Genomic DNA, 25,249 nt, shown 5'->3' on the forward strand with positions numbered 1-25,249 from the left:
GAAATTACCTTCAGAATGCAGCCCAAGCTTTCTTCTGCCCTTGCCGGCCTTCTGCCTGCGATGCTGGCGGTAGCCGCTCCAGCTCCCCAGTATGGAAACATTCCTTTCTGAACTTTCTCTGATCACAAAGAGTTTCAAAACTAACAAACCATGATATAGGATCCAATCCATTGGAGAGAACACCGGGCCTGTTGCGGGTGTCACTCCTCCAATCCCTACTGTTACTGCTGCCTCTGGCAGTCTGTACGGTAGCACCGGACTTCAGGGGGGTGTTGCTCCAATTCCTGACACTAGTGACGGAAGTGCCGTGGTTAAGAACATCAAAGAGGTGCCCGGACAAGACGCAGATGCTAGCCTCGGCGTCTATCTCGACTTTGAGAGCGTTGAAGAGCCGCAGCCCATTCGCGGTGCATTCGGTGGCAGTGACGCCGGTCCTCGTACCTTTGAGTATGAGAAGTTGAACCCCGACCTGTTTGCGGCTCCCGGAACGGACTCGGGTGCTGTTCCCAATGCCGTCTGGCCCCTTGGTCTCTCTCACAACCGCCCCGGTGCTTCTGGTAGGGCTGGTTGGGCCCGTCAGCAAAACACCGCCGTGCTCCCTGCTGCTACGGCCATGGCTGGTGTCGATATGAAGCTTGAGCCTCACGCTTACCGTGAGCTCCACTGGCACACTGCCGGCGAATGGTCTCTGATCTTGAAGGGATGCGTCCGTGTTGCGGCCGTCAACGACAACTCTCAGACCTTTACTGACGACCTTTGCGAGGGTGACGTTTGGTTCTTCCCTGCTGGTGTTCCTCACTCCATCCAGGCTTTCGAGAACGGTGCCGAGTTCTTGCTTGTCTTTGACCAGGGTGACTTTGATGAGAACGGAACTTTCCTCATCAGCGAGATGTTTGCCCGAACTCCTCGCTCTGTCCTGTCCAAGAACTTCCGCGCCCCTGTCGATGCCTTCAAGAACCTGCCCAACAACCAGCTCTACATCTTCAACGGAACTCCTCAGCCCAAGGACATTAGCAAGCAGAACATCACTGGCCCTAACGGCTCCCTGACGGGCCCCGCCGGCTACACTTACCACTGGTCTCAGCAAAAGGCATTCGAAACCCCCGGAGGTTCCGTCAAGATTTTAGACCCCACCACTTTCCCTATCGCTTCCACATTCTCTGCTGCTCTGGTCACTGTTCAGCCTGGTGCTATGCGAGAGCTTCACTGGCACACCTCTTCCGATGAGTGGGACTACTTCCTGCAGGGTTCTGGCCGTGCTACTCTCTACAAGGCCCCTAGCTCTGCCAACACTTTCGATTTCACTGCTGGTGATGTTGGCTATATCCCCCAGGCTGATGCTCACTACATCGAGAACACCGGCACTGAGGATCTCATCTTCCTTGAGGTCTTGCAGGCTAGCCACTTCTCCGATATCTCTGTTGCTCAGTGGCTTGCCCTGACTCCCGAGCAGACCGTTATCGACCACTTGAACATCTCTTCTGAGGTTATTTCGGCCCTCCCCAAGGAGAAGACCATCCTCAAGACTGGCAACACCAACCTCACCGAGATTGTCGACACCGGCAAGGCCTACTAAGCTTAGCAAAATTTGGCGAGAAAGTGATTGATGGGGTGGTTAAAGGAGTGATTGATTGGTGTTTCATATAGTCCATTGTTTTATTACTTGATGTTTCTTGATGTAGTAGTATAGTTTTCAATGTGATTTATATATTTGCGAGTCAAGAGCTTCTTCTTTCTACCTGTGACCTGTGATATGATTAGAGAGCTTGGTATTGGCGAACTTAGATTGAGGCTGCCCTTGACCTCATGTTCATGGTGAACGGCAGCCAACAATGCCTGTAATCGTATACTATCAAACTTTGGCTTAGACTTAGGAATAGCACCTCAGTGATCACGCAAAGTTCAAGTGACAGAACAGGATGCGAAGCAAAATTGTGTATTTACTACTACACGTACGTATGTAGGTGCGAAGTACTCGATTCCTTATAAAATCTGCTACTGTTACTACCTAGTACTTTCTGCTACTACCTTTTTTATCTTCTAATATCTGCGTCTAGCATCTGCTACTATAACTATGTTTCCCCAGTGTTTGGCGGGATTCACCAGTCTTGATTTCGAGAATCAGTTCTAGATAGGAAATATGGGGTGCTGAATAGCCACTTTCTTAGTTTATGCTATGAATCATTGGAATTTGTATAGCTAGTTGATACTCTTTGAAGATATCTCCTTTCAACAACCTAGAAGCAATCATTCCGTGTCTACGTTTGCAAACCTTTTGTCTTTAGATCACCAAATAGTTGGTCGTAATAGAGTTTCGCGTTTGGCGCTCCCAATGACCCGGCAGTCGGAGGAGGCGCATTAAATTTAGGAACAACTCTGGTCGCACCGGCTGTAACTTCCAATATCGTTCCATTACCATATTCTTCATTAACGACAAGTTCGTACATGGCCACCGTGACTTCTTCCATGGGAACAAACGTCGCATCTTTCATCAAAGTATTCAGCCGGGCTTCGTCGCTATTCCACAAGGCAGTCTGTAAGTAAGTCAGTCTCGTCACTTTACTCGTTTAGTTACTAATGTCTCATAGGATGCATGTCATAGCAACATATGCAACTTACGAGTACAGGTGCAGGGGCGATTGCGCTGATTCGAATGCCTAGTTGATCGCGTAGATCGCCTAGAGATTTCACAAAGCCGTGAAGTCCATGCTTGCTAGCATAGTATAAAGGCGTAGCTGGACCTGAAATATATCCGGCGATGCTTCCAAGGTGGACGATACAGCCAGACAATTCGTTACGCGTCCAATATCCAATGGCCAACTGGCTTAGACGTATAGGGGCAGTTAGATTGATGTCTAAGATTGCATAGTGTCCCGGCTCAGCATCCGCAAGGTCGAGAGACGCAGAATGTGGGTTTGTCTCTGTGCGAGGAGGCTGCCAAAAGCTAGACGAAGGCGGCTCATATAACCCAGCACCAGGTATGACAATGTCAATCCTTGGAAATTCTCTGAGTCCAAATTCCCAGAACGATGCGAGCTGCCGCCACGAGACTACATCGACTTTGGAAAACATTGCGGCGGGTTGACCTTTATCTAGATTGGTCTGGGGAAACTCGTTCAAGACATCTTGGACCTGAAGTGTGAGCTTAAGATCCCCAATAATGACTGAGCAGCCTTTATTAAGGAGGAAGCGAGCGAAGGCGAGATTGATGCCTATAGTTGGATTTTAGCTACGTAATTTAAGAGACGATGCGGATTTTTTTCTTTGGTGATGGTGGTGGTGATGCTGTACCTGCGCCGCCGCCTGTAATAATCGCGTATTTTCCCTTTACAGAGAGAGTCATTGTGGATTTCCACGATATTCGTAGAGCCTGATTTAATTTGTACTTAAATATCTTAATTTGGCAGAAGATCCACTTGATATACTGAGTGAAGCGGCAGATGAAGGACAACGGAGCTGGAGTATATTGAGGGGAATAAATGAAGATGTAAAAGTTCTATTCCGTACATGTCAACGACAGCCGGCTTTTGTATAGAATGCTAAATCACATGTGCAGAAATAGTGAATGAGAGCCGGCCAATCATGATGAATCATAACAAAGAAACAAACCTTCAAAAGTTCAAAAATACTCAAGACCATGTCTGCAACTTGCGGGGTTAAGAGGCCAGGAAGCGGGCCAGAGCATCGAAACGCCGAGGTCACAATGGCGCCACCAGCGATGGCGCGCGGCTACGACTGTTGTGAACTCGATAGGATAATGGATACCCGGCCGGGTATTCGCAATTGAGTCTGATAGTCTTTTATTCTACTGGTCGCCTAATTATTTCTATATAGGTACTAGTAGTAATCAAGATATGATCCAGATATGGTAACCAGAAAACAGTCTTTCAGTTAGAGACCACGTCAAAGCCTGACATATCGTCAAGCGCTCCGCGAATCAATTTCGCATACAGCGGAATACCTCTCGGGAAACACACTGGTTCATATACTTTGCCAGGGATGCTTCCACCCATATACGTCGATCTCGTGGTTGGGAATAGCGTCTGGTCGTTGGCATCGACAATGTCTTTCTTCCAAGCGATAGCCGACTCGCGCTTCGGATTTATGTACTTGATGTTATTTTTCTCCATCTTTTGGATGCAGTCAGCGATCCATCGGCCCTGTACCTCTACGGTGGTTGGACCATTGCTAAGAAGTGTCGGAGCTTGGGGGCCGTAGATATGGAACATGTTGGGATATCCGCTGACGGTGAGCCCCAAGTATGTTTGAGCGCCAGGAAGCCACTCTTCTTCAAGCTTGGTTTTGGATACGCTTTCGAGTCCTAGTTGTGTCATGACTATGGAGAGTTAGCCGATCAAAGCACTAGAGAATTAAGAGTGTCTTTTCAATGGGAGACTGTACCTCCGGTCACAACATCCTGTTGAGAGTATGTTAGAACTGTGATGCTGATCATAGTGGAGTAATTTGGGTGAATACTTACAAAGCCAGTTGCCACTGCAATAACGTCAAACTCATGATGCGTTCCATCTTCAAGGACGATACCTGTTTCATCAATATCCTTGATACCATTGTTGCTGATATCTACTACATCAACGTTTTGCCTGTTAAATTGTTCATAGTAGCTATACTCTAGACATGGTCGCTTGATTCCGAAAAAGTGAGGCATGTCAAGTGGAGCAAGAACATCGCGCTTTTTCGGATCATCGATTCGGGCTCGAGTTTTCTTTGCCCAAAAGTTGTATGCCTCTTTGTTCGCCTCAGCGTTGAGGAGAGTGTCTTTGTAGAGGGCGACCCAGTATCGGAATCCGCCGTCGTTCCACACTTGTTCATAAAACGCTTCACGGTCCTCCGGAGTCTCATCAAACGTGCTTTTCTCTGCCCAGTCATAGTGGAAGCCCGCAAAACTCGTTTCGCGATACTTGAATAACTCGGGGTAATATTTCTTGGCTTTTTCTTGCTCGTCAACAGTAAGATTCCGCTTACGCATTGGAACAGCGAGGTTAGGAGTGCGTTGGAAAACTTTCACTTCTCCAGCTTCCGGGCCCCAGGCCTGGACGATTTGGACACCAGATGCTCCCGTGCCGATAACAGCGCATTTCTTGCCGGTGACGTTTATTTCTTCGTCGGGCCAAAACGAAGAATGATGAATCACGCCCTTGAATTTGTTCATTCCAGGCCAATCCGGGATATATCTCTTCGCAGCCTGTAATATTTCCAGGATTAGTCCAGGGTCAAAGATCAAAAGGCCGATGTATGACAAATAAAATACTTACAAACCCAGTGCCCAGGACAAGGTACTTGGCCTTTGATGTGCGACCATCCTCGGTACGTATGTTCCATTTGCCCTCAGTTTCGTCGAAGTGAGCTCCAACGACAACTGTATTGAAAGCGCAATCTTTCTTCACTCCAATCACCTTGTCAACGTGATCAAAGTATGCTCGTAGATTCTCGTAGTTGGGATAATTGGTCGGCCAATTCCAGGTCTTCCATACTTCAGGCCAGGAAAATTCGTACTCGGGCACCTCAGAGTCGACACAAGCACCTGGATAGCAATTCCAGCGCCAGGTACCACCGGTATCATTACCAGCTTCAAAGATATACGTCTTTAACCCGCGATCACGTAGAGTTTTGAGCATGAATATGCCAGCTATGGGGGTAGGAGTAACGACGTTAGCAACGTATATAAATGTTATCACCAAAACTGGTTCACCATACCGAAGCCTGCTCCAACGACAATGGCGTCAACATCGAGATCGTCGGCATAAGGGCCAGTTTTATCAGCGTGTGACACCGAATAGTCCCTAAGCTCAGTATTGAACTTTTTGGACTCTGATGGAAAGTTTTCACCCATAATGATGGAATATAGATTGTAACTTAGAGCTTCAATAAAGGGTGTAGAAAGATTTTACTTGATTAACGAATAAGTCGGGAGGGTTGTTGAGGGCACTCTTTAAATGTAATTCATTCATTCTTGTGTTATCATGTTACCTCATGGCAACTGATAACTCCCTGCATTTGGCGTTCCGCCACAAGCCAGCTCATCACACATACTGATAGTGGCGTCAAGTGTCTTCGTTGCCTGTTTTGAAAACATCCCTGCATCCGACTGTTGAGCGGATAATGTTGCATCTTTTGGGGGCTACAACGCATTTACTGGCAGATCGGGATAGAAAGAGGGGATTCATGCACTCGGAACGGCACGCAGCAGGCGGAGAAGGACTGAAACAAGAATGCGTGTCGCACCAAGACATGGATACGTGTCGCGTTGCTTGATCAGAAGACTCGCATAGAGGCTGAAATTGCAATGTTACCCAAGCGGACATTACGTACAACCGAATGCAACAAAAACCAGTCTTATGTTAAGCTGTGCCCCCCCCTCCCCATGTAACCTGTCCCTGTGCCCGGCACAGCTCATCTTTTTGCGTGCAGCGGGGCAAACCTGTACCCGGCACAGCTTATGTGTATACTCAACAGAAACCACAAAAAGGCGGCATGTCCCTGGACGGATATGCAAAGCACAGACAAACATTTCCCTCTTTATCCACCTTTCAGCTGTCAACATGCCTCTCGGAACTCAAACGCTGTCTAAACTTCAAGATACAGTCAACAAAGCCTGTAGCGACCCCAAAAATGATATCCCTGGTGCTACGGTTGTAGTCATTGACAAAAATGGCGAAGAATTGTTTGCACACTCAGCTGGTCAGCGCGGCTTGGCATCAGATGAGCCAATGACTCTAGACACAGTGTTTTGGATGGCATCTTGTACCAAGTTACTAACCGGAATTGCTTGCATGCAACTTGTGGAGCAAGGGAACCTGAAGCTGGATGATGGCGAGCATCTTGAAAATGTTCTTCATGAGCTGAAAGACATGAAAGTGTTGCGTGAAGATGGAGCTTTGGAAGCCAAAAACAAGAAAATTACCCTTCGAATGCTTTTGACTCATACTTCTGGATTTGGCTACACTTTCTTTAACGAACGGCTCAGAAATTGGACTTTTCCAGCTGGGGTAGAAGAGTTTTCCGGACGGATTGAAGATATTACCTCTCTTCCTTTGCTATTTCAGCCTGGAGAAGGATGGGAATACGGTGTAAGTTTCGACGACCGTTTTTTTTACGTGTTGAAAAGCGGGAACTTTTGTTCAATTGGTATACGATCGTGACTAACATAATGCCTCCCTTTAGACGGGCATCGACTGGGCCGGAATAGCAGTCGAACGCATTACCAAACTTAGTCTTAACGCATATCTGCAGAAGCATGTATTCCAGCCTCTCGGTATCAAAGATATGTCCATGATCCCAGATAAAGACATGCGAAATCGTCTTGCACATATGCACTCTAGAGATGCAGATGGAAAAATACGACCACGAGATCATCTGAATCGAATCCCGTTAGTCGTCAATCCAGATGACGAGTCCGAGACACGCCGAGTGTTTAACAGCGGTGGCGCTGGCATGTTTGCAAAGCCCCAGGAATACTGCAGTAAGTCGTGTATTTCCCCGTCAGCTTCATACATATTTTAGCTTGTAAAACAGCAACTAAGCTAGCCACACAGAGGTATTGGCAGTGTTATTGAACGACGGCACTTGCCCTCGCACTGGAAGCCAAATATTGCGCAAAGATACTGTGGAAGAGATGTTCCGTAATCAGATTCCACAGTTCCCGAACTTCAGTCGTCAAAGTATTCCCGCTGCTAAACCAGAACTAACCAATTCTACTGACGAGCTGTATGCTGTGCAAGGAGGTGCACCACAGGGATGGGGTTTAACTTTCATGATGGCGAATAGCACCGGCACTGGAAGGTCTAAAGCAACAGTTCACTGGGCTGGACTGGCAAACTTGTGGTGGTGGTGTGATCGTGAAAAGGGCGTGGCTGGGATGGTTTGCACCCAGATCCTTCCCTTTGGAGATGCCAAGGTTGTTGGATTGTGGGCTGCTGTAGAGGCTCAAGTATATAAAGCTCTGGAGTGAAAGAGGATTCCGGTGGGTACGCGAGGTTGTCTATTTATGGAATATCAGGCATCCCCTCATTTGAATATAAGTACCTCGGCCCCTGGGTTGTGCCATGTGATAGGCGTGTGTACCTTGTATTATTCTTCTATATAATAAACCCAAAATGAAAGGGCTGTTAAAGCTGCTGCTGGCATACTTACATAGAAAGATGTTACCGATAGTAGAAGCGGTGACTAACAATCGATTTAACTTATTATCAGATGTCAGAGAATTACAGCAGGAGGAATTGTCGAAGACTGTTAAGTTATCTTAGTTTATATACTGCTTAAGCAGTCGCTTAGATGGACAGATATAGCTACGATGGCTACATGAGGCATAAGAAAAGGCTTTTTCTTCATATTGTACAATGCTATTCATCTTTTCGTGTCCAGACTCTATAATTTCAACAAGATTCTCTTTTTCTTCCTCGGCATGTTAAACACTTTTTCATTTCTTCCCTCTCTCCAGAATCTCTCCAACTACCTTTGCACTCGCCTTCACGATCAGCTCATGTTCATGAGCATGAATCTTCGCTTCCAGTGCATCAAGTTCCTCTCCATCCCAACCGATTTCTTGGGTAAGAATGGGCTCGCCTCTATCGACTTCCTGAATGACATAGTGAACCATGATGCCAGTGTGAGTAATCTTTCCCGCTTTCAAGTCCTCGTAAGCACGCTCAATTGCATGGGCACCGTCGAATTGACCTACTGAAATTAGCAGCTGCAACACACTTTCCAGTGATTGTTTAAGTGACTTACCAGGTAATGCTGGGTGTAGGTTTATTACAAGAATACCTACTTCTTCCAATGGCCGTAGAAACTCGGCTGAAAATACCCACATCCAGCCCGCCAGGACGATCAATTGCGGCCTCTCTTCCAAGGCTAGAATCTTGTCTGCCAGGGCGGCGTCGTACTTCTTCCTTGCCTCAGCCGTCTTTGCCTCATCCTTTTCTCCCTTGGCCAGAAATCCATTGCTGATGAGATTGAAATATTCCCATGGGATGCCTGCTTTCTCTGCTCGAGTGGTGGCGTATGCCTTTGCACGATTCACTACCAGGCGAGTAATTCTGCTGTTGGGAATGCTGCCAGATGCGACACCATCTATTAATGCCTGGAAATTTGAGCCATTGCCAGAGGCCATGACAAGGATTCGGCATCTTTCGTCTTGCTCTGCCATTTTTGTGGATTTTTTTTTTGTATGCTGAGATATTTCAGCTCGAGGGTAGCGAGGATGAGGAAAAGACTCTGGCAAGCTGTAATTCAGGAACAATCAAATGAGATTTGCTATCAATCCAGAGAGAGAAAGCTCTTTTGAGAAGAAATGCGTTAATTGCACTGTTGGCAATAAAGAAGCAATTAGCGATCACAAAAGATGAGTCGTGTGATGTGATAGAAGCAATGATTTGATATAGAGGGGTATGCTTTTGGCTAGTGCAAAAATGATGAGCTTCAGAAAGAAGTTTTTTGCTGAGCTGGAATAGCGTTGTTCCGACACCGAAACTATAACTGAACAGACCGAATTGCGCTCATTGTTTCGGGGCGGAATTTTGCTTGGAGCCAGTGCTTGAATGAAAGTTGTGAAGAGTGTTCTGGGGAGCTTCCATCTGAGCTCATCGATGCTGTGCGGAAACGTGCATTCGTAGCAGCATCGATAGCAGTTTGGCAGTTCTTCTGCCAAAATGAGGCAGCTTGTGATAGATCATTGCGTAGTCACTTTTTGCCAGACGATGTTCTCTATTGTAGAAGATGAAATGCAACGGCAGAAGAGATTTAAAGTCTCTACTAGATACCTGGTTTATTTTTAAAAATTGCTGCTGGCTTGAAGCATTATAAATCGCCACGCGACATTTCGGGTCGTCATCACGCATAAGCCAAAGTCAGCACAAGCTTCGAGTGCATTCGACTGCTTGCATGTGTCATCTCTTTATCACACTGTGCTGATTCCAAATCTTAGCGGAATTAAACACTTATTCTGTGGCCTATAGCATCTTCGTTGGGTGCCGGAGTCGCCTAAAAGTTCGGCATTCGGCATGAAATACACACTGTGTGGCTCTACAATACTGCATGATCTCTCCAGCTTTCAAGCTTTCTGGAAACTACATGCACCAATCTACAGCGATTCAACCTGATCGGCAGGGCATCATGGCTGGTTCAGATGTTACTATCAGCAAACCTCGAGGGCAGAAATCATGCCTGAATTGTAAAAGTACGCCCAGGCTGTCCCTTCGACAGCTAACTCTCACATATGGGGGATGAAATGTCAAAGTCAGCTGTAACTAACGGCTCTCAGATCGCAAGATTGCCTGCGATAGGCTAATGCCGGTCTGCTCTTCCTGTAAAAGAAGAAAGAAGATTTGCTCTGGGTACGATTACAATCTATCATGGCCTCGTGATGGCGACGAGCGCCGGGCGATGACCGTGCAAGTTCGGAGTCAAAAGTATCGAGCAAACACATTCGCCTTCCTAAACACCTCCAATGTCGACGTTAGGCTTTATTATGAGACAAATTCGCAAGATTCTCTCAGTGAGTAACCATATGAATGACCGCCATACTATTTCCTACCTACACTAACGATGATCACTTGCTGTATAGCCAACAACAAAAAGATGAGCGTATGGATACCATCGCCTACCCGCTCGCCACAGCTTCCCCGATTTGGGAGTAATAAGCGCCCCATATGTGAGTATTATCTGATACCACGAAATGTAATTTTTTTCTCATTAATATCTGCTTGCTAGATGACACTGAGATATCATCTGCTGTTCGGCTAATTACCTCCCGGGGCGATCTGCGACAGGATGTATGCGGTCTCCTCCGCCGGATGGCGCTCACAGACAATGGCGTTTCATCTCTTGCAGTCCGCTATGCCATGAACGCGATTTCATATCTTTATCTCAGAATGCCAGATGAGGCTATGATGCATCAAATGCGTGCTGTCTCTGCACTACAAGGCGCAATCGACCGGATTGTGGATCCCAGGTGCAGAGCTCAAGCTATTGCTGCAAGCTTGCTCTTAAGCTTATACGAGGTTTGTAACGGCTCTACCTCGTATACCTTGTATGATTCGTATACTAATCAGATTTTGTCGGGAATGTCAGGTTCTTTGTCCTAGTGGCAAGACGACCGTATGGTCCGTTCATTTTGATGGCTGCATGACCATAGTCAAATCAAGCTATCACGGCCGTCGTGAGGCTGACGGTGAAAATGAGGTTCTCTTGGACTGGGTATTTTATCACAACGTGCTTTACAAATTTAGTTTGCAGCATTGGCAAAAACGCACCCCAGAGATGGTAGCGATTGCGCAGCGAGATATGCTCATCGCTAAGATTGTGTCTCTCGATCATTTCCACACGGTACTACTCCCAAAACCCAACCTTGATTGAGGCAATTTACTAAAAATTGATCAGATTCATAGCACCCTCGGTTGCTCGCTCGAGCTTTTGGAATTCCTGAGTCAAGCTATCGACCTGATAAAAGACCGAGATGATCCAGATTACTTATCGAAAAGCCATTCGCATGCCATTTACAACCTCGAAGGCCAGATCCGAGATATGAGCCAGCAGCTGTGTAGCGGCATCGATAGAGAAGATTATCATGTCGTCGGAAGCAGAAAGCGTTACCTCACGATTGCTCGCATGTACCAGCTTGCAGTTCTCATTTATCTTGATCGTGTAGTTCGAGGCTCATTGGCTGATTCGCGCTTGTCACGCACTAGTGCTGAAGAAGCACTCGGCCTTTTGAGCAATCTCGGATTGTGCGAACGACCTTTTATCATGATTATGTTGGCTCTGCAAACGGAGAGCGACGGCGACAGATTATTGGTCCTTTCGGCGTTGAAGAATGCGATCAACGAGAGACCGCTAAGCAACCTGTCATCGACAGAGCAGATCATACGGAGAATATGGGCACAGCAAGACCTCCACGGGAACGGACAAGCAGACGCCTTGAAGATGTTGAATACCATCATAAGTTCCAACGATATACCCCCTTCCTTTACTTGAGATGATGCCGACGATGCCGGTATCGCCAATATCGCGGGAATAACCGATGGATATACCATTCATGGATCAAACAAGAACAAGAGGAATAGGGATATTTCCCCACGAATAATCCAGCCGTCATCAGGAATTGATACGAAGAAGCATTGGCCATTGTGCAAAATTACATACGTCAGTCACCCTTAGAAAGCTTTGAAGCAAGCCCCGGGGAAATTCCCCGATTCTCCGCTAGATTTAACACCTGCTCGACCTTTCGATTGTATGCCCAACTTGACGCAACAACCCAGAGTGGGGTGGAAGATGGTTTGGCGTTATTTGTCACACTACGAGCTGCACCATGCAAGGGTGGGGGATTCTTATAGCTTCCAATGTTTGTCCCCGCATCGGATCGTGATCCTATTTGTCGGGGAACATCGGCTTCGCAGCGGTGAACGGAGCTCAGCCCCCAGCTTGCATTCATCACGATGCTCAAACTTGAGCTTGGCTAAGATCTCCTGCTCCAGATATTAAATCCAACGTGCTCCGGGATAACAACCTCTGCATGCTTGATTGTAACGGTCAATAGCTCAGAGCAAGATCTGAAATCCGACCATGCGGCTGTCCGCGTTATCCAGCTGCACGAGCTTGTTTCTCGCCGCAGCAGCCTTGCCCCCAGGCACTGTTGCAGCCGAAAATGCACCACAGATCCCTTTGACGCGTGAGTTTGCCATTTTTGTCATTTTTAATCGGCCTATTCGGTGGAGCCACAGCTGATACTTACACTTACACCTAGAACAAGGCAAAGGAAATGGGCAATGGGCATACGCATACCGCCGTGCCGAAAAGCTTGTGCAGCAGATGACAATAGAAGAAAGAGCCAACATTACGCGTGGATACCGCAGCGATAACGTCTGTGCTGGTAACACCGGCTCGGTTCCTCGACTGGGATGGCCTGGAATGTGTGTTCACGATGCCGGCAATGGAGTTCGCGCAACAGATATGGTCAACTCTTATCCATCTGGAATCCATGTTGGGGCGAGCTGGGATAGAAACCTTACATATGAAAGAGGGTTCTACATGGGCAAGGAGTTTAAAGTAAAGGGAGGTAAGTATCTTATGGATGGGCTTCCTTTAACTTGATGTCCTCATTTGCTGAGAACAAAGCCTATCAGTCAACGTACCGCTTGGCCCCAACGCTGGCCCATTAGGACGAACGCCACTTGGTGGTCGGAATTGGGAGGGATTCTCTGTTGATCCATACCTCTCTGGCCAGTTGAATGCAGAGACTATAATCGGCATGCAAGAGGCTGGTGTAATTGCCAATATCAAGGTACGGTCGAATCATGCAACTCTTGGGGCTGCCATGGCAGAATGCTAACCGTCGAACCATAGCATTTTATTGCCAACGAGCAAGAGACTCTAAGGCGCCCATACTTTGGTGTCGAAGCCGTTTCTGCAAACGTCGATGATAAAACATTACACGAGTACTACTTGTGGCCTTTTATGGATAGTGTGCATGCTGGCGTAGGGTCTGTCATGTGCTCTTACAACAGGATCAACAACACGTACGGATGCAAGAACGACAAGCTCATGAACGGTATTCTCAAGACCGAGCTAGGGTTCGAAGGCTTTGTCATGCTTGACTGGGATGCCCAACACGACATACAAAGCGCCAACGCTGGGCTTGACATGGTGATGCCTCTTGGGGGTTCATGGGGAAAGAATCTGACTGATGCGATCGCGAATGGGACCGTCAGCGAAGATCGAGTGACTGACATGGCGACGCGGTGGGTTCTTTCAACTCTTCACTCCAAGTCACCTGTGCTAACTCTTTGGCGCGTAAAGAATTATCGCTGCATGGTATTTGGTCGGCCAAGACGGCGACAAATTTCCCATCCCGGGCATTGGTCTCAAGGAGCTTACGCAGCCCCATGAACAGGTAGACGCTCGGGATCCCGCATCAGAGCCGGTGCTTTTGGAGGGCGCCATTGCAGGACACGTCTTGGTCAAGAATGACAATAATGTGTTGCCATTTAAAAAGAAGCTCGCCATGATATCCGTGTTTGGTTACGACGCGACAATCCCTCGTACTAAGAATACTGATCTTTTGTTCTCACACGGATACACTTCATCTCCGGAGATGGAGAAAGTTGCATTGGGCCATGAAGCGCATTTTGATCAGGCGGCAAGGGGAGGCACTATTGTCACTGGTGGTAGGGCGGGTGCAAACTCGCCAGCATATATCGATGATGTATGTGGATTTCACTCTTTGAAAGCTGGTTTCCTTATCGCTAATATTAATCCAGCCTCTTAGTGCTATCCAGCGCCGTGCTCGTAAAGACGGTACATGGGTGAACTGGGACTTGGACTCCTTCAACCCCGATGTTAACGCTGCTTCTGATGCTTGCTTGGTTTTCATCAATGCCATCGCAACCGAGGGCTGGGACCGCGAAGGTTTGCATGATGATTTCAGCGACGGGCTTGTCAAGAATGTGGCATCCAAGTGCGCCAACACTATTGTCGTGATACACGCCGCAGGTGTCCGTCTAGTTGACCAATGGATCGAGCATCCCAACATTACTGCGGCCATCATTGCCCACCTGCCTGGCCAGGACAGCGGCAGGGCTCTTATAAAGCTACTCTATGGCGAAGCAAACTTTTCTGGCAAGCTGCCCTACACGATTGCGAAGAACGAGAGCGATTACTCGGTGTACGCCCCGTGCACGCGCAGTTCTGGAGATGCTATCGACCCACAATGTGATTTCACCGAGGGTGTATATCTTGATTACCGCGCTTTTGATGCAAAAGACATTACTCCGCGATTTGAGTTTGGATATGGACTCAGCTATACGACTTTTGGATATTCATCTCTCTCTATCAGAGCATCAAAATTTCTTCGCTCGTCCAAGTGCAGCGGCGATGGCCTCTGGCAACATGTCGCAACAGTTACCGCAACAATTACCAACAGTGGCTCTGTATCTGGACACGAAGTCGCGCAGCTCTACTTGGGTATCCCAAACAGTCCACCAAAACAACTGCGTGGTTTCAACAAGATCCTCTTATCTCCTGGGGAGTCAGAGACTGTTCGCTTCGAGTTGACGAAGAGAGATTTCAGCGTATGGGATGTGGTTTCCCAATCCTGGGTCATTCAAGAGGGAGAGTACAAAATATTTGTTGGGGCGAGTAGTCGGGATATTCGACTCAAGGGATCACTGCGAGTTACCAGCGATTAGATGGATAGCTGGCATTAACTGTACGTACGCGATGTTATAAGACAAAGCAGTTTGTATCATGAAGCGATATAGTGTATACATAGAATGAATTGATGTTTTTAGGGTATTCTAGTGGAAACGATTGGGAGAGAAGTGGCAGTAGAAGAAGATTATGATACCAGCAGTAGGTTTTGACCGCTGTATCACTTGTACACTCTATAAGATACTACCTTTCCGCAGATCCAGCTGAGTTCATGGATCATCGAAGATACCAAGTAGTCACAACAACCAGTCTATTATATCACATTGCTACTTTGTGGTAACATCTGCCTACGCTTCAGAATACATAGATGCTCCTAACCAAACGGCGTGACTGTTCGCATCCCCTGATAGCCTCACTTGTCCATTCTGACGGCTCCAATTCCTCACGCCAGCTACCAATGCTCCTCGATCCCAGTAAGATAAACACCAGGCCATCCATATGGCACAATTATTGGCGACCATTGAGCCTTGCATGCTTGATTGCGAAATTGTTCAGGTTCGGTATCTTGACATACCTATCTAATCGTTATCGGAGCTCCTTCCTTTCTTCCTTCTGCGTCTGCAATCAGGTGCCCGTCAGGTGCCCATCATGTGCAATCAAAGAGTACCAGCTGGCAAGTACCTCGAGCAAAATCTTGCACGTGCAGTCGCGATCTTCTCCTTTCTTCTTCTTTTCCTCAAGCTCACACAATTTATCATCTTCGAGAAACTCCACCACGTGGAATAACCAAACCTTTTTTTTTTTCCCCAAGCGAGTATCGAAAATGCGTACGTGCCATGCGCAATCTACCAGTTTGCCGGGTTTCACTAACGCTGCACAGCTTCTGCACGCCCCGAAGCTCCTCCTCGCCGCCAGAGTCAGTTCACCTTCATCTCTTGTCGAACATTTCTTCACTGATTCCATTGCATTGTCTATTCAATTTTCCGGTACGAAAGTTGACATGAAATAGATCAACTCGTCGATTGGAGGTGGGTGGTAGTCATCCTACTCAGCCTGGCCTATGAGATCATGGACAGCTTCATGCTCCACCGAGAGCGAATGGCGACCATCGCCGTCACCACCATTACCATCACCACCGTCGGTCCCACGACGCCCTGCGTCTGCCCTGCTCCCACTGCTGCCGCCATCGATGCTATCGCTGGTGCCATCTGTTAGTCAATTTCCTCGGTGCCATGACTTGATACTAATGATTTGTTATGCAGATCCATCCTGTTGTGGCCTGGGACCTTTTTCACCTTCCTCTGGTGATTGTGATAATTTGAGGCTATATATAGATAAGAAGAAATAAAATTCAGGAGTCTCACAGTGGTGGCTAGCAGAATTGGCTTATATGGCCTTAATTTCTTCTCTAATCGACTATCTCAGAAGTTTATATGAGGCTACATAACGCGTTGACCTTAGAATAGCTCAGGTCAGCGTTTAATTTTGAGAGCCTCTTATACATAGCGAACAGGCTTGGCTCCTTTCAAGTTGATGTTCAGACTCAAAAGATCCGGCCGGGAATAATGTCCAACGACATCAAGCATATTCTTGGCGTAGTCAATGGTGCTCAGCTGAATCTCCGCAGTGAGGATACCCTCTTCTCCAGGGTCCAATGGGTCAACCAGCGGCGTACCATCAGGCCCAAAGATCATGGCGAAACCTCCACCCGAAGTCACATGGGGACTGCCAACCAACTTCAACTTCTCCCTTCCCTTTTCGCCCATCACTTGCGTGCTAACCACCACAAAACAGGCTCCCTCCATAGCCATGAACTGACAGGCGAGACGGTCTCCTTCTCCAGTCGTAGTATAAAGGATGGGGATGTTTTCCGGTCTGCCAAAAAACGGTGGCCATCCTACGATGTGGATATCAACGCCCTAAGACCACCAATCTTGCCAAAGGGGCTATCAACCACATTTATCAGGCCATCTCCATCGCCCCAAATTGCGTGCTCTACGCCGGTCGGCTTGATCTTTCGGCGGTGGAGGATGATTTTCCCCTCGGGATTGATGAAGGACTGAGCAATGTACAAGCTATCGCCATCTCGCTCAGAATAACCCAAAACGATGAAGATGCCAGCTTTCTTAACAGCTTCGCAGATTTGAGGCATCTCAGGAGAATCTTTCACAAGTGAATTGGCCATGCATTCGTGAAACATGCCAGTATTGTCAAGCTACGGCTCAGTCCAGATGCTCCTAATGAAGTCAGCAAGGTCTTTCGTGTTCATCTGGCAATCTGAATGGTACAAACCATGGATATCCAGGGACAAATAACTCTGGGAAACCCAAGACATTGACACCGTCTTTTCCAGCTTGCTCAACAAGCGAGGTGACCTTTTTTACGGATTCTGGCAGGTTAAGCCAAGCAGGCTCAGCTTGCACAGCGCCGACTTTGATAGTTTCGCTCATTTTTTCTCTGGTTGGCGAGCTTTATAAGATGGTGGAAAATGGGCTGCTGTTTATTGTGACGAAGAGTAGAATGGATTCTCTGACGAGTAAAATATCTGAAGGCGCTGCATCTATAAGACAACTAAATATGTGAATAGCTTCATGAGCTCGAGTTTCTGATTAGTGTACAGAGGAATATATGATTAGTAGCCGCTTGTCTAACATAGTTGCTGAACAGGGATTTAAGCTCCGTATTTCCATATCTAGCCACATCTGGAGCTCCATTTGTAATTGAGCTTAATTCAGTGCCGAGCGGCCAACTACTCATGCGAGTCAATTGTTGCCGTTTGTAGAATGTATCTTTCAATGAACGTGGGATTTCATGGGGAACAAGGTCTCCCATTTGTTATAAAGATTGATAATCTTCCTGTTCTAGCGCTCATGGCTCAAGTTTAGTTAGTTTGGATTAGGCGAGAATGTATCTTCCCGCACTGCTTACTGCCACAAACCTATGAAGAGATTTACAAAGAAACACACTGTATTCGCGGTATGCGCTCCAAGTAGGCTTATAATAAAGCTAGTTTGAGCACGAAGATCCTTGCAGTTACCATTCTAGGTCATCTTAAATACTAATCATCATTAGCCGTGACTACTTTATCTCATCCTAAAAAGTGAATCGTCGGTTGTGTGGTAGGTTTGCGGTATGAGTCTTCCGCAAATGTGCTACCTATCTTCCGCAAGTAACGTTTTTACCGACGGTGGCGAGCGAGCCTAGCGACTGAGATATTAAGCCATAGCGAGTTATACAGGGAGAGATATTTCTGCATACTTCAACACTGTATTCATCATACTTGTATGGTGTCGCTCTCGCTATCTCCCTCAAGTATGGGTCTTCTTCTACCTCTACCTTCCAAAGTCGCCTATCTGATATGTATTCACGGACACTGGGCGAACAGTTTGTCACTCACTTTTGAATTCAGAATGTAAGAGACACAAGGACATAGAAAACATAGCGAGTACGATCAAGATATCACAATTTAGTAATTTGACTATTCAAGGAGTGTGCTTCGAAACTCTGTCATAGAATGCTGCAAAGATAAGTGACATATCATAAAATAATCATCATGTTTCATAAATTTCGCAAATCAAAAATTTCTTTCCTTCGGTAGACTTGCTCTACTGATTGCCTGTTGTATCGGCAGAACCGTCCAGCTTATACAAGGGCTCGAGCTTTGCTTTGCGCTGGAAAAAGATGTACTTCTTGATGAACCAGGGCAGCCAAGTGCCAACTTGGTAAGAAATATGGCGCCTTGTTGGCACTCCAAATATGTAATCAAGCTCTTCTAGTGTGCGTTTCCTGGATTCAACAAATCAGCGTCTGTGAAGTTAGAATGTAGGGGAATAGGAATTACGTACATGGTTTCTGGCACAATGAAGAAGATGACGACAAAAGCAAGCATGTTTAATCCCGCGTAAAAGCCAAATGCACCAGTAGGTCCGAGTGCTTTCAGCAGTGAAGGGAATGTAAGACTCAAAGCACTGCCGACGGCATTATTAATGCAGATTGTTAAGCCAGCGCCAAGCTCGCGGTGAGACAAAGGAAATGCCTCAGCAAAGTAGATGGATGGTAGCGGACCAATGCCTAATTTTGTTTAGTAATTGTAGTTGAATGGTGATATGGATACTCACCAGGTCCATAGAAAGCAGTAAAGAGGTAGACAAAAAACGCTATGCAGGGAATTCGAGCGCTGTTGTCAGTTGACATGAGAAAACAGAGTCCGGCTGCAAGAAGACACCAAGCCATGTTTGGGAACGTTGTGAGAAGTAGATTGCGACGGCCGAAGGTATCCATGGTGTAAACTGCCGGAAAAGCGAAAACAAAGAGAACAAGGCCAAACCCCATGGAGGCAAGGAGGCTGCTAAGCGTTGAGTAGCCAGCCTCAACAAAAATAGTTGAGCTATAGAAGGCCATGCTTTGTAATAGTGTCAATATCAAGTATTGATCCATTATGAACAAAAGGGGGCCACGTACATGTTGATTCCTGAAAATTGTTGGCTGATGACGATCCATCCAGCGGCAACGGCGGCTCGTCGCAAACGGGGGACTGTAACAAGCTCTAATGCTCGGTGCCAGAAGCTTACGCCGGCAAAGGCATCTCTCTCTTCCATTACCTGGCAGTGTGCGTAGTACAGATCTCTTGCTGACTGCATCTCACTATTTCTCAGGCGACAGAATGACTGATACGACTCGGGATACCGTCGCTTCTTCATCAGCCATCGAGGCGATTCTTGATACAGCTGTCAGATTTCATGCTCTCTCCATAGACTTATAGACTTACCAGGGCAGAACCAGACAAAGATTACCACAGGAATGGCTGGCGCAAATGCGGATGCAAGTTGAAATCTCCACGCCAACTTTCCAACTCGATAGAAAATCAGGTTGACACAGTATCCCACAAACATTCCGAATGATACCCACAGTTGGAAACTTGTAACTAATCCGCCTCGAATAGATGCCGGCGCGACCTCTGCCGAGAAGACCGGGATCGTCGAGATTTTGATACCCATTCCAAGACCCATAAACAAGCGGCATATCAACAGGCCCCACCAGTTCTGTGTAAAGGCTTGAGCCAAGACGGGAAAGATACAAAACAGGCCTGTAACAAAGACAGTCCCCCTTCGACCAAGGAGGTTGTTTACTGGATCAGCTGCCCAAGCACTGAGGAGGCCAAACAGCGTCGGTCCAGAGTTGATGACGCCAACAAGCCAACCATTGTTCTCGATGCCAAATTCTTTAGGGAATGAAAGATTCGCACCGTTAGCACCGGTGTTGTCCCAGCCTTGAATGGCAGAGCCCAAAGAGCACAGTGCAATGGTGTAGTAAAGAGCCTTGGGCAAATGCCACCGGTTGGTGACCTCGCGCCTCAGCCAATATTTGTCATCGTCCGTCAGCTCTGGAATATCTTCATATCCAACTGGATTTTGAGCTGCTAGAGCGCCTCTGAAGAATATGTCTTCCTTATCTTGGAAGCCATACTCTCTGCAGAAGGCGTTGACTTGAGAACGGAGATTATCCTTGGATATTCCCATCAAGGGGTTCCAAATTCTGTCCACGGTATCAGTTTTATGATCTTGGTGATGATGGGTTGGATAGTTGACTCACTTTGCGTTGACATTGTGAGAGATACTAGGGCCTGTATCTTCAACATGGGAGAGAAACTCATCCTTTGGCTGCTTTAGATCAGGTGTGTGAGCCATGCTGCCTGATTGCCTTCAGGTTCCACGATTGAAGCTGTGGATGCGTGTCTTGATAACTTCTGTGGAGAAGATGATGGATGTCAGATGCATTCCTGAGAAGCAATATATATATTTTTTCAGTCTTACTTCAACTATCGCGACTATGGTAGAGTCTTTACCCCCCATGGGGTTCAGTAGCGTATCCACAAAACCCCAGGTTTTGAGTCCGGCTCGTTTTCCACGGCGCCATGGCTTGGCTCGTTTTGCCCCCTCGCAGCCACATAGAAGAGGAATAGAATTGAATGCATTACGAGTTTACTTCTTCACGGTATTGCGAGAAGAGGTCAGCTTCCTTATATTGCGTGCACCGATATTAAAAAGTTGCCAGGCATTATTACATTGGATGCCGTCTTTCCCCCCCATATACATCCCATAGAAGATAAATTCAATTCTGAACAGGGAAGTCTTTGGGACATGAATCCATGATCATGCTGCAAAATGGAAGGGAATGTAGCATTTACAAATTAAACTCACAACTTATTTCCACCTAATCCCCTGCTTGTATCCCCTCCAACTCGGCCGCCATCCGACAATCCGACGCCGGAGTAATTCATTCACGAAACCACCCCTCAACGCTGCCCTGCGTGTCTTTTGAGCTAAGCTGAATTGTGGGGAACCTTCATGCTGCCCTGCGTGTTGTTCTCTCATACGATTTAGCCATTTAAGCATTACCAGCTAGTCAGCGGCTATCCAACTCGGCACAGGGAAATAGCTTCATGTTAAACTTTGGGAGTGGCTGGTGGCACTCTAACAAGTATAGTAGTGAGTGCGTAGTATAGCAAGACACAGAGCAAATGGCTTTCATCTCTTAACATTGGCTCTTCTAGAATTTGTTATTGCCGTCACTTTCTTCTACTATTCCCTACTCTTAGTATCGAAGGAATCTTGACGTCTCCCCATACTAATTTAGATCCACACTCTAAATCTTTCCCCGCTTCCACTGCCGTTGTCGTGGATCCTGCCCTGCGTGTATCAAGCTCATGCCCTGTGCAGGTTCCCATGCAAATTCCCTGTGCAGGTCATTGAGTGACGTGATATCGGCTTCTTGGCAGCAAAATGTAGTGTGTGCGGAATGTGGGAGGGTCAGAATGAGCTCTGCCGTCCAATGAAAGAAGTCTATGGGTATCGAAATCTGGAAATAGCTTGTGAAAGGGCCGTTAAGCTACATCCTTCAATCCACCCCGTGTTCAAGTGATCGGTAAATTTGAACCCGAAGTGCGGTTTGAATGCAATAAAATGAATGGCAGTCATTGCGAAATGTGGGTAAACTCTCGAGGCAGTTGGTATATAAACCTACCTCTCCAAGCATTGCAATCTACCAAGGCAGACTGCACAGTAAACCAGGTCTGAAAGCTTTCATCTTCAAGATACGACGGTCGCCTGCAAAATTACCCATCAAATTTAACGATTTCAATTACACGTCTATTAATTACCTTTTATCGCGAAATGGGTAGCAAGGAAGCCCCTACATGGCTGGAGAAGCTGGAGGAGCAGCGTAAGTTCGCCTTACACCATCCAAGGTGAGAAGCGCATTCAAACTGATCGCAATCTTAGTCAACGTCGATGTCGACTGGATGGACCCTGAATACATCAAGTCTATGCCTATAAAGCCGCATGACCAGACGAGCAACCAGCTGTGGGTAGATATCCAACTCGGCCACCCTTCCAACGCCGATCTCCTAGTTGAGACGGCGAAGGAGCTCAAGGACAAAGGCTGGTTGGCGATCTACACTAGAATGGTACATCGAACACCGTTGAATATTAATGAAAGGAATAATGGCTGATGATGTTTTTAGGCGGTTTTGATGTGCAAGAAGAATATTGATCTGATCCAAGGCCGTGTCCTGCTTCAAACCCTCCCCTCCAAAGCATACGACATGCAAGCGACTCTCGACCACGCCCGACTGTATGACCAAGAGTTTGCAAGAGCCAACATTGGCCGAGACAGATACTGCATCAAGATCCCGTCCACTGGGCCCGCCTTGAATGCAGCCAAGATTCTGAGCGCTGAGGGCATTCCCACACTCGGAACGGCATTGTTTGGTCTTCCGCAGGCTATTGCCTGTAGCCAGGCAGGCATGCTATACATCAGCCCATACTTCAACGGTTCGTTGAAAGCTCTTATATTTCGTGGATAATCTGTAACAAAAACTAAGAGTCATTCAGAAACCCGAGCCCATGACGATCTATCTCTCTGGCCCGATGTCGAAGACCCCGCCACCCAACATCCCATGAGCGCCCGAGTCTTTCAAATCCTCGAAACATACAGACGACTATACAAAGAGACTGGAAAAGAGCAGCCACTTCTCAAGAACGCAAGGTGAGATACATATACACAGTCTGCTACTTCTAAACATGGACTCAATCAGCTGACTCTCTCCGCTCAGCTTCATCTCTGCTAAAGAGGCCATGGCAGCGGGTGAACTGGGCTGCCACTCTGCCACAATCTCCCATACAGTTTTGGACCAGCTTGCGAAGCTCAAATATGATGGTACTAAGCAGCCTGGCGAAGGCACGCCCAAGCCGGTCCATGTGTACAAAAACCCTCCCCAAGCATCTACAAGGCTCCGCAAGCTCGCCAATATCGATCCGCTTGCTGCCGCAGAGTGGGATGGCAAGCTGGCCAGCACTGACATTGACTACCTCGCCAACGGCGGAGAAGAGCTGGCTAAAGCGATTGCTGCTGACCCCATCACCAAAGAAAGGTTGGCGATCGCTCTTGAGCTCTTTACAGGAGGTGAAAACAGGAGCAAGGACAAGATCGACGTGGCAGTTCAGGCCTTGTGAGAGCGTCTATCGCATGCCGAACGCTGTCGCGCGTAGATATGCGGAGTTGTGGGGAGGAACCGATCTTCTGAAAATACTGAGTAGCAAAGTTCAACCGGTATAAATATATGTGTCGTTGTGAAATGTCGACGGATCGGCCATGTGCATCATTGATGTGTTGAATCGCAAAGCCTCATTCTCGAGGTTATTGTTCGCCATGTCGTAGGGCATGGGCAGATGTGTGTAAGATGGTGATTTCGGAGGAGGTGCGTTGGTGTTGTAACCGGTAGTCAAACCCAGTGAATTTGGCATGGTGAAATCCATCTCGGGCGACATCCATGGAATGTCCATGCTCATTGACGTTGATGGAAGGTCTGCCTCAACCGCTTCATTCAGGACAGGCTCAGTTGTGAGATCATGGTCCGTAGTTACAAACGAAGATTGCTCTTCTAGATATAGCGATCGGCTTCCAGCTCCGCGCTCATTATTGGCCCCGATGGAGATGGATGAGACGCCCGCCCTAAGCATGGAGGCGCTGGCCTCGTCTAATACGGGTATTGAAGTGGTAGTTTCCGGATCTTCCGCTATAACTCGAGGCTGGTGAACCTCAAGCCCAGCGTTCAACCGCCATGTATTCAGCTCAGAGAGTAGATCGTCTCGCTCGGCCACTAGACGGTTGATCCTCTGAAGAGATTCGGCAATCTCCTTCTGCTCGGCCTTGTGCAGCGCAACGCTTTGGTCAATAACAACGTGTTTAGACAGGCGATTAGGATCTGTAGATCGAAGCGACGGTATGAGGCTCGCAAGTGTCTACATCCACGTCAGCCGAGCACATAGAGACACAGTATCCAAACTCACCGTCAACCGCTCCTTGAAAGCCTCTCGTCGAGATCGTTCAAACACGCGATGGGCTGCGCGATCATCCGCAGTCCAGTTCCTGATGCGTTTCTTCTTATTCCGATCGGGCGACGAGGGAACCGCCGTCGAGTTGGACTGGTCTGCCATGGGAGGCGAAGTGTTGTCCGTCGATGACATACTTGCTGTAATGTGGCGAATATCGCACCGAGAACCGAGAGAGCGGAAGCAGGAGATCGGGCAACGAGTGCTGCCGGCGATTCTTTTGGCCAGGCTGAAGCTATTTCGTCTCTTCAAGTACCCGCGAGAGACCCAACGGCTGCGTCTACGAGGACAAGCATCCGAGCATCGTGAGCTGACAAAGAGGGGAAGCTTGGAGTTGAGTGGCGAGGCTGGGGCTCGATAATTTAGCGCCCATGTGCTCAGTCGCTCAGGTGCTTCAGCGCTTCTAGCGGCCGCTTTTTAAGCTCCGATGGGAATCTGGGGTGCATGAACCGCTAAGCCCACACTGGCGAGGGACCTGTGGGAGAAGAGTCAGCTGACTGCAATCACGATGGTAGCAAACATATGAACAACAGGAGACATAAGTCTCTGGAGTTTGAAGATTTTGCTTGCCAGTCGTGCTATTCGAGGGCACTGAGACGGGTAAGCGTATATCTAGTTTATCTGGTAACAAATTTGTAGCAAGGGAGCAACGCAATAACATGAAGATGGCGAGTGCACCCAAGAGCTTCGTTCAA

The 25,249-nt window shown here is 47.6% G+C and overlaps 12 protein-coding genes across 12 annotated transcripts; 6 read left to right on the plus strand and 6 right to left on the minus strand.

Annotated features, from left to right (window-relative positions):
• Positions 1 to 15: 15 nt before the first annotated feature.
• On the plus strand, positions 16 to 1,576 carry M431DRAFT_487539 (hypothetical protein; the record flags this gene model as incomplete). The annotated part of the gene is made up of 2 exons (XM_024916486.1): positions 16 to 89; positions 160 to 1,576. The coding sequence occupies 2 exons, from the start codon at positions 16 to 18 to the stop codon at positions 1,574 to 1,576; spliced, it is 1,491 nt and encodes a 496-aa protein (XP_024768225.1).
• A 682-nt stretch (positions 1,577 to 2,258) lies between these two features.
• On the minus strand, positions 2,259 to 3,343 carry M431DRAFT_10760 (hypothetical protein; the record flags this gene model as incomplete). The annotated part of the gene is made up of 3 exons (XM_024911650.1): positions 2,259 to 2,534; positions 2,620 to 3,212; positions 3,292 to 3,343. The coding sequence occupies 3 exons, from the start codon at positions 3,341 to 3,343 to the stop codon at positions 2,259 to 2,261; spliced, it is 921 nt and encodes a 306-aa protein (XP_024768226.1).
• A 347-nt stretch (positions 3,344 to 3,690) lies between these two features.
• Positions 3,691 to 5,948, minus strand: M431DRAFT_525304 (hypothetical protein). The gene is made up of 5 exons (XM_024920611.1): positions 5,716 to 5,948; positions 5,274 to 5,647; positions 4,481 to 5,203; positions 4,402 to 4,417; positions 3,691 to 4,336 (listed from the first exon to the last, which is right to left on the minus strand). Exons 1-5 carry the CDS (start codon positions 5,849 to 5,851, stop codon positions 3,888 to 3,890), a joined length of 1,698 nt encoding a protein of 565 aa, XP_024768227.1. The 5' UTR covers positions 5,852 to 5,948; the 3' UTR covers positions 3,691 to 3,887.
• A 612-nt stretch (positions 5,949 to 6,560) lies between these two features.
• On the plus strand, positions 6,561 to 7,969 carry M431DRAFT_99751 (hypothetical protein; the record flags this gene model as incomplete). The annotated part of the gene is made up of 3 exons (XM_024925192.1): positions 6,561 to 7,088; positions 7,183 to 7,480; positions 7,554 to 7,969. The coding sequence occupies 3 exons, from the start codon at positions 6,561 to 6,563 to the stop codon at positions 7,967 to 7,969; spliced, it is 1,242 nt and encodes a 413-aa protein (XP_024768228.1).
• Positions 7,970 to 8,437: 468 nt separating this feature from the next.
• Positions 8,438 to 9,166, minus strand: M431DRAFT_10763 (hypothetical protein; the record flags this gene model as incomplete). Its single annotated transcript, XM_024911652.1, has 2 exons — positions 8,438 to 8,694; positions 8,749 to 9,166. 2 exons carry the CDS (start codon positions 9,164 to 9,166, stop codon positions 8,438 to 8,440), a joined length of 675 nt encoding a protein of 224 aa, XP_024768229.1.
• Positions 9,167 to 10,131: 965 nt separating this feature from the next.
• Positions 10,132 to 11,991, plus strand: M431DRAFT_99635 (hypothetical protein; the record flags this gene model as incomplete). The annotated part of the gene is made up of 6 exons (XM_024925176.1): positions 10,132 to 10,195; positions 10,280 to 10,513; positions 10,583 to 10,669; positions 10,729 to 11,018; positions 11,089 to 11,343; positions 11,398 to 11,991. The coding sequence occupies 6 exons, from the start codon at positions 10,132 to 10,134 to the stop codon at positions 11,989 to 11,991; spliced, it is 1,524 nt and encodes a 507-aa protein (XP_024768230.1).
• Positions 11,992 to 12,579: 588 nt separating this feature from the next.
• On the plus strand, positions 12,580 to 15,200 carry M431DRAFT_487545 (glycoside hydrolase family 3 protein; the record flags this gene model as incomplete). The annotated part of the gene is made up of 6 exons (XM_024916487.1): positions 12,580 to 12,685; positions 12,761 to 13,072; positions 13,140 to 13,297; positions 13,360 to 13,754; positions 13,813 to 14,218; positions 14,274 to 15,200. The coding sequence occupies 6 exons, from the start codon at positions 12,580 to 12,582 to the stop codon at positions 15,198 to 15,200; spliced, it is 2,304 nt and encodes a 767-aa protein (XP_024768231.1).
• Positions 15,201 to 15,914: 714 nt separating this feature from the next.
• On the plus strand, positions 15,915 to 16,642 carry M431DRAFT_513578 (hypothetical protein). Its single transcript, XM_024920054.1, has 4 exons — positions 15,915 to 15,989; positions 16,043 to 16,078; positions 16,172 to 16,372; positions 16,425 to 16,642. The coding sequence occupies exons 1-4, from the start codon at positions 15,986 to 15,988 to the stop codon at positions 16,508 to 16,510; spliced, it is 327 nt and encodes a 108-aa protein (XP_024768232.1). The 5' UTR covers positions 15,915 to 15,985; the 3' UTR covers positions 16,511 to 16,642.
• A 16-nt stretch (positions 16,643 to 16,658) lies between these two features.
• On the minus strand, positions 16,659 to 17,612 carry M431DRAFT_501016 (hypothetical protein; the record flags this gene model as incomplete). The annotated part of the gene is made up of 3 exons (XM_024917979.1): positions 16,659 to 17,059; positions 17,089 to 17,377; positions 17,451 to 17,612. The coding sequence occupies 3 exons, from the start codon at positions 17,610 to 17,612 to the stop codon at positions 16,659 to 16,661; spliced, it is 852 nt and encodes a 283-aa protein (XP_024768233.1).
• Positions 17,613 to 18,767: 1,155 nt separating this feature from the next.
• M431DRAFT_501017 (hypothetical protein) lies at positions 18,768 to 20,849 on the minus strand (the record flags this gene model as incomplete). Its single annotated transcript, XM_024917980.1, has 6 exons — positions 18,768 to 18,948; positions 19,008 to 19,233; positions 19,281 to 19,564; positions 19,624 to 19,879; positions 19,931 to 20,697; positions 20,755 to 20,849. 6 exons carry the CDS (start codon positions 20,847 to 20,849, stop codon positions 18,768 to 18,770), a joined length of 1,809 nt encoding a protein of 602 aa, XP_024768234.1.
• A 1,485-nt stretch (positions 20,850 to 22,334) lies between these two features.
• M431DRAFT_99579 (hypothetical protein) lies at positions 22,335 to 23,675 on the plus strand (the record flags this gene model as incomplete). Its single annotated transcript, XM_024925168.1, has 5 exons — positions 22,335 to 22,383; positions 22,443 to 22,627; positions 22,685 to 22,994; positions 23,055 to 23,208; positions 23,276 to 23,675. The coding sequence occupies 5 exons, from the start codon at positions 22,335 to 22,337 to the stop codon at positions 23,673 to 23,675; spliced, it is 1,098 nt and encodes a 365-aa protein (XP_024768235.1).
• A 90-nt stretch (positions 23,676 to 23,765) lies between these two features.
• M431DRAFT_99771 (hypothetical protein) lies at positions 23,766 to 24,689 on the minus strand (the record flags this gene model as incomplete). The annotated part of the gene is made up of 2 exons (XM_024925193.1): positions 23,766 to 24,464; positions 24,513 to 24,689. 2 exons carry the CDS (start codon positions 24,687 to 24,689, stop codon positions 23,766 to 23,768), a joined length of 876 nt encoding a protein of 291 aa, XP_024768236.1.
• Positions 24,690 to 25,249: the final 560 nt, after the last annotated feature.

The sequence above is a fragment of the Trichoderma harzianum genome (genome assembly GCF_003025095.1).
Source record: "Trichoderma harzianum CBS 226.95 unplaced genomic scaffold M431scaffold_24, whole genome shotgun sequence".
Lineage (NCBI taxonomy): Eukaryota > Fungi > Ascomycota > Sordariomycetes > Hypocreales > Hypocreaceae > Trichoderma > Trichoderma harzianum.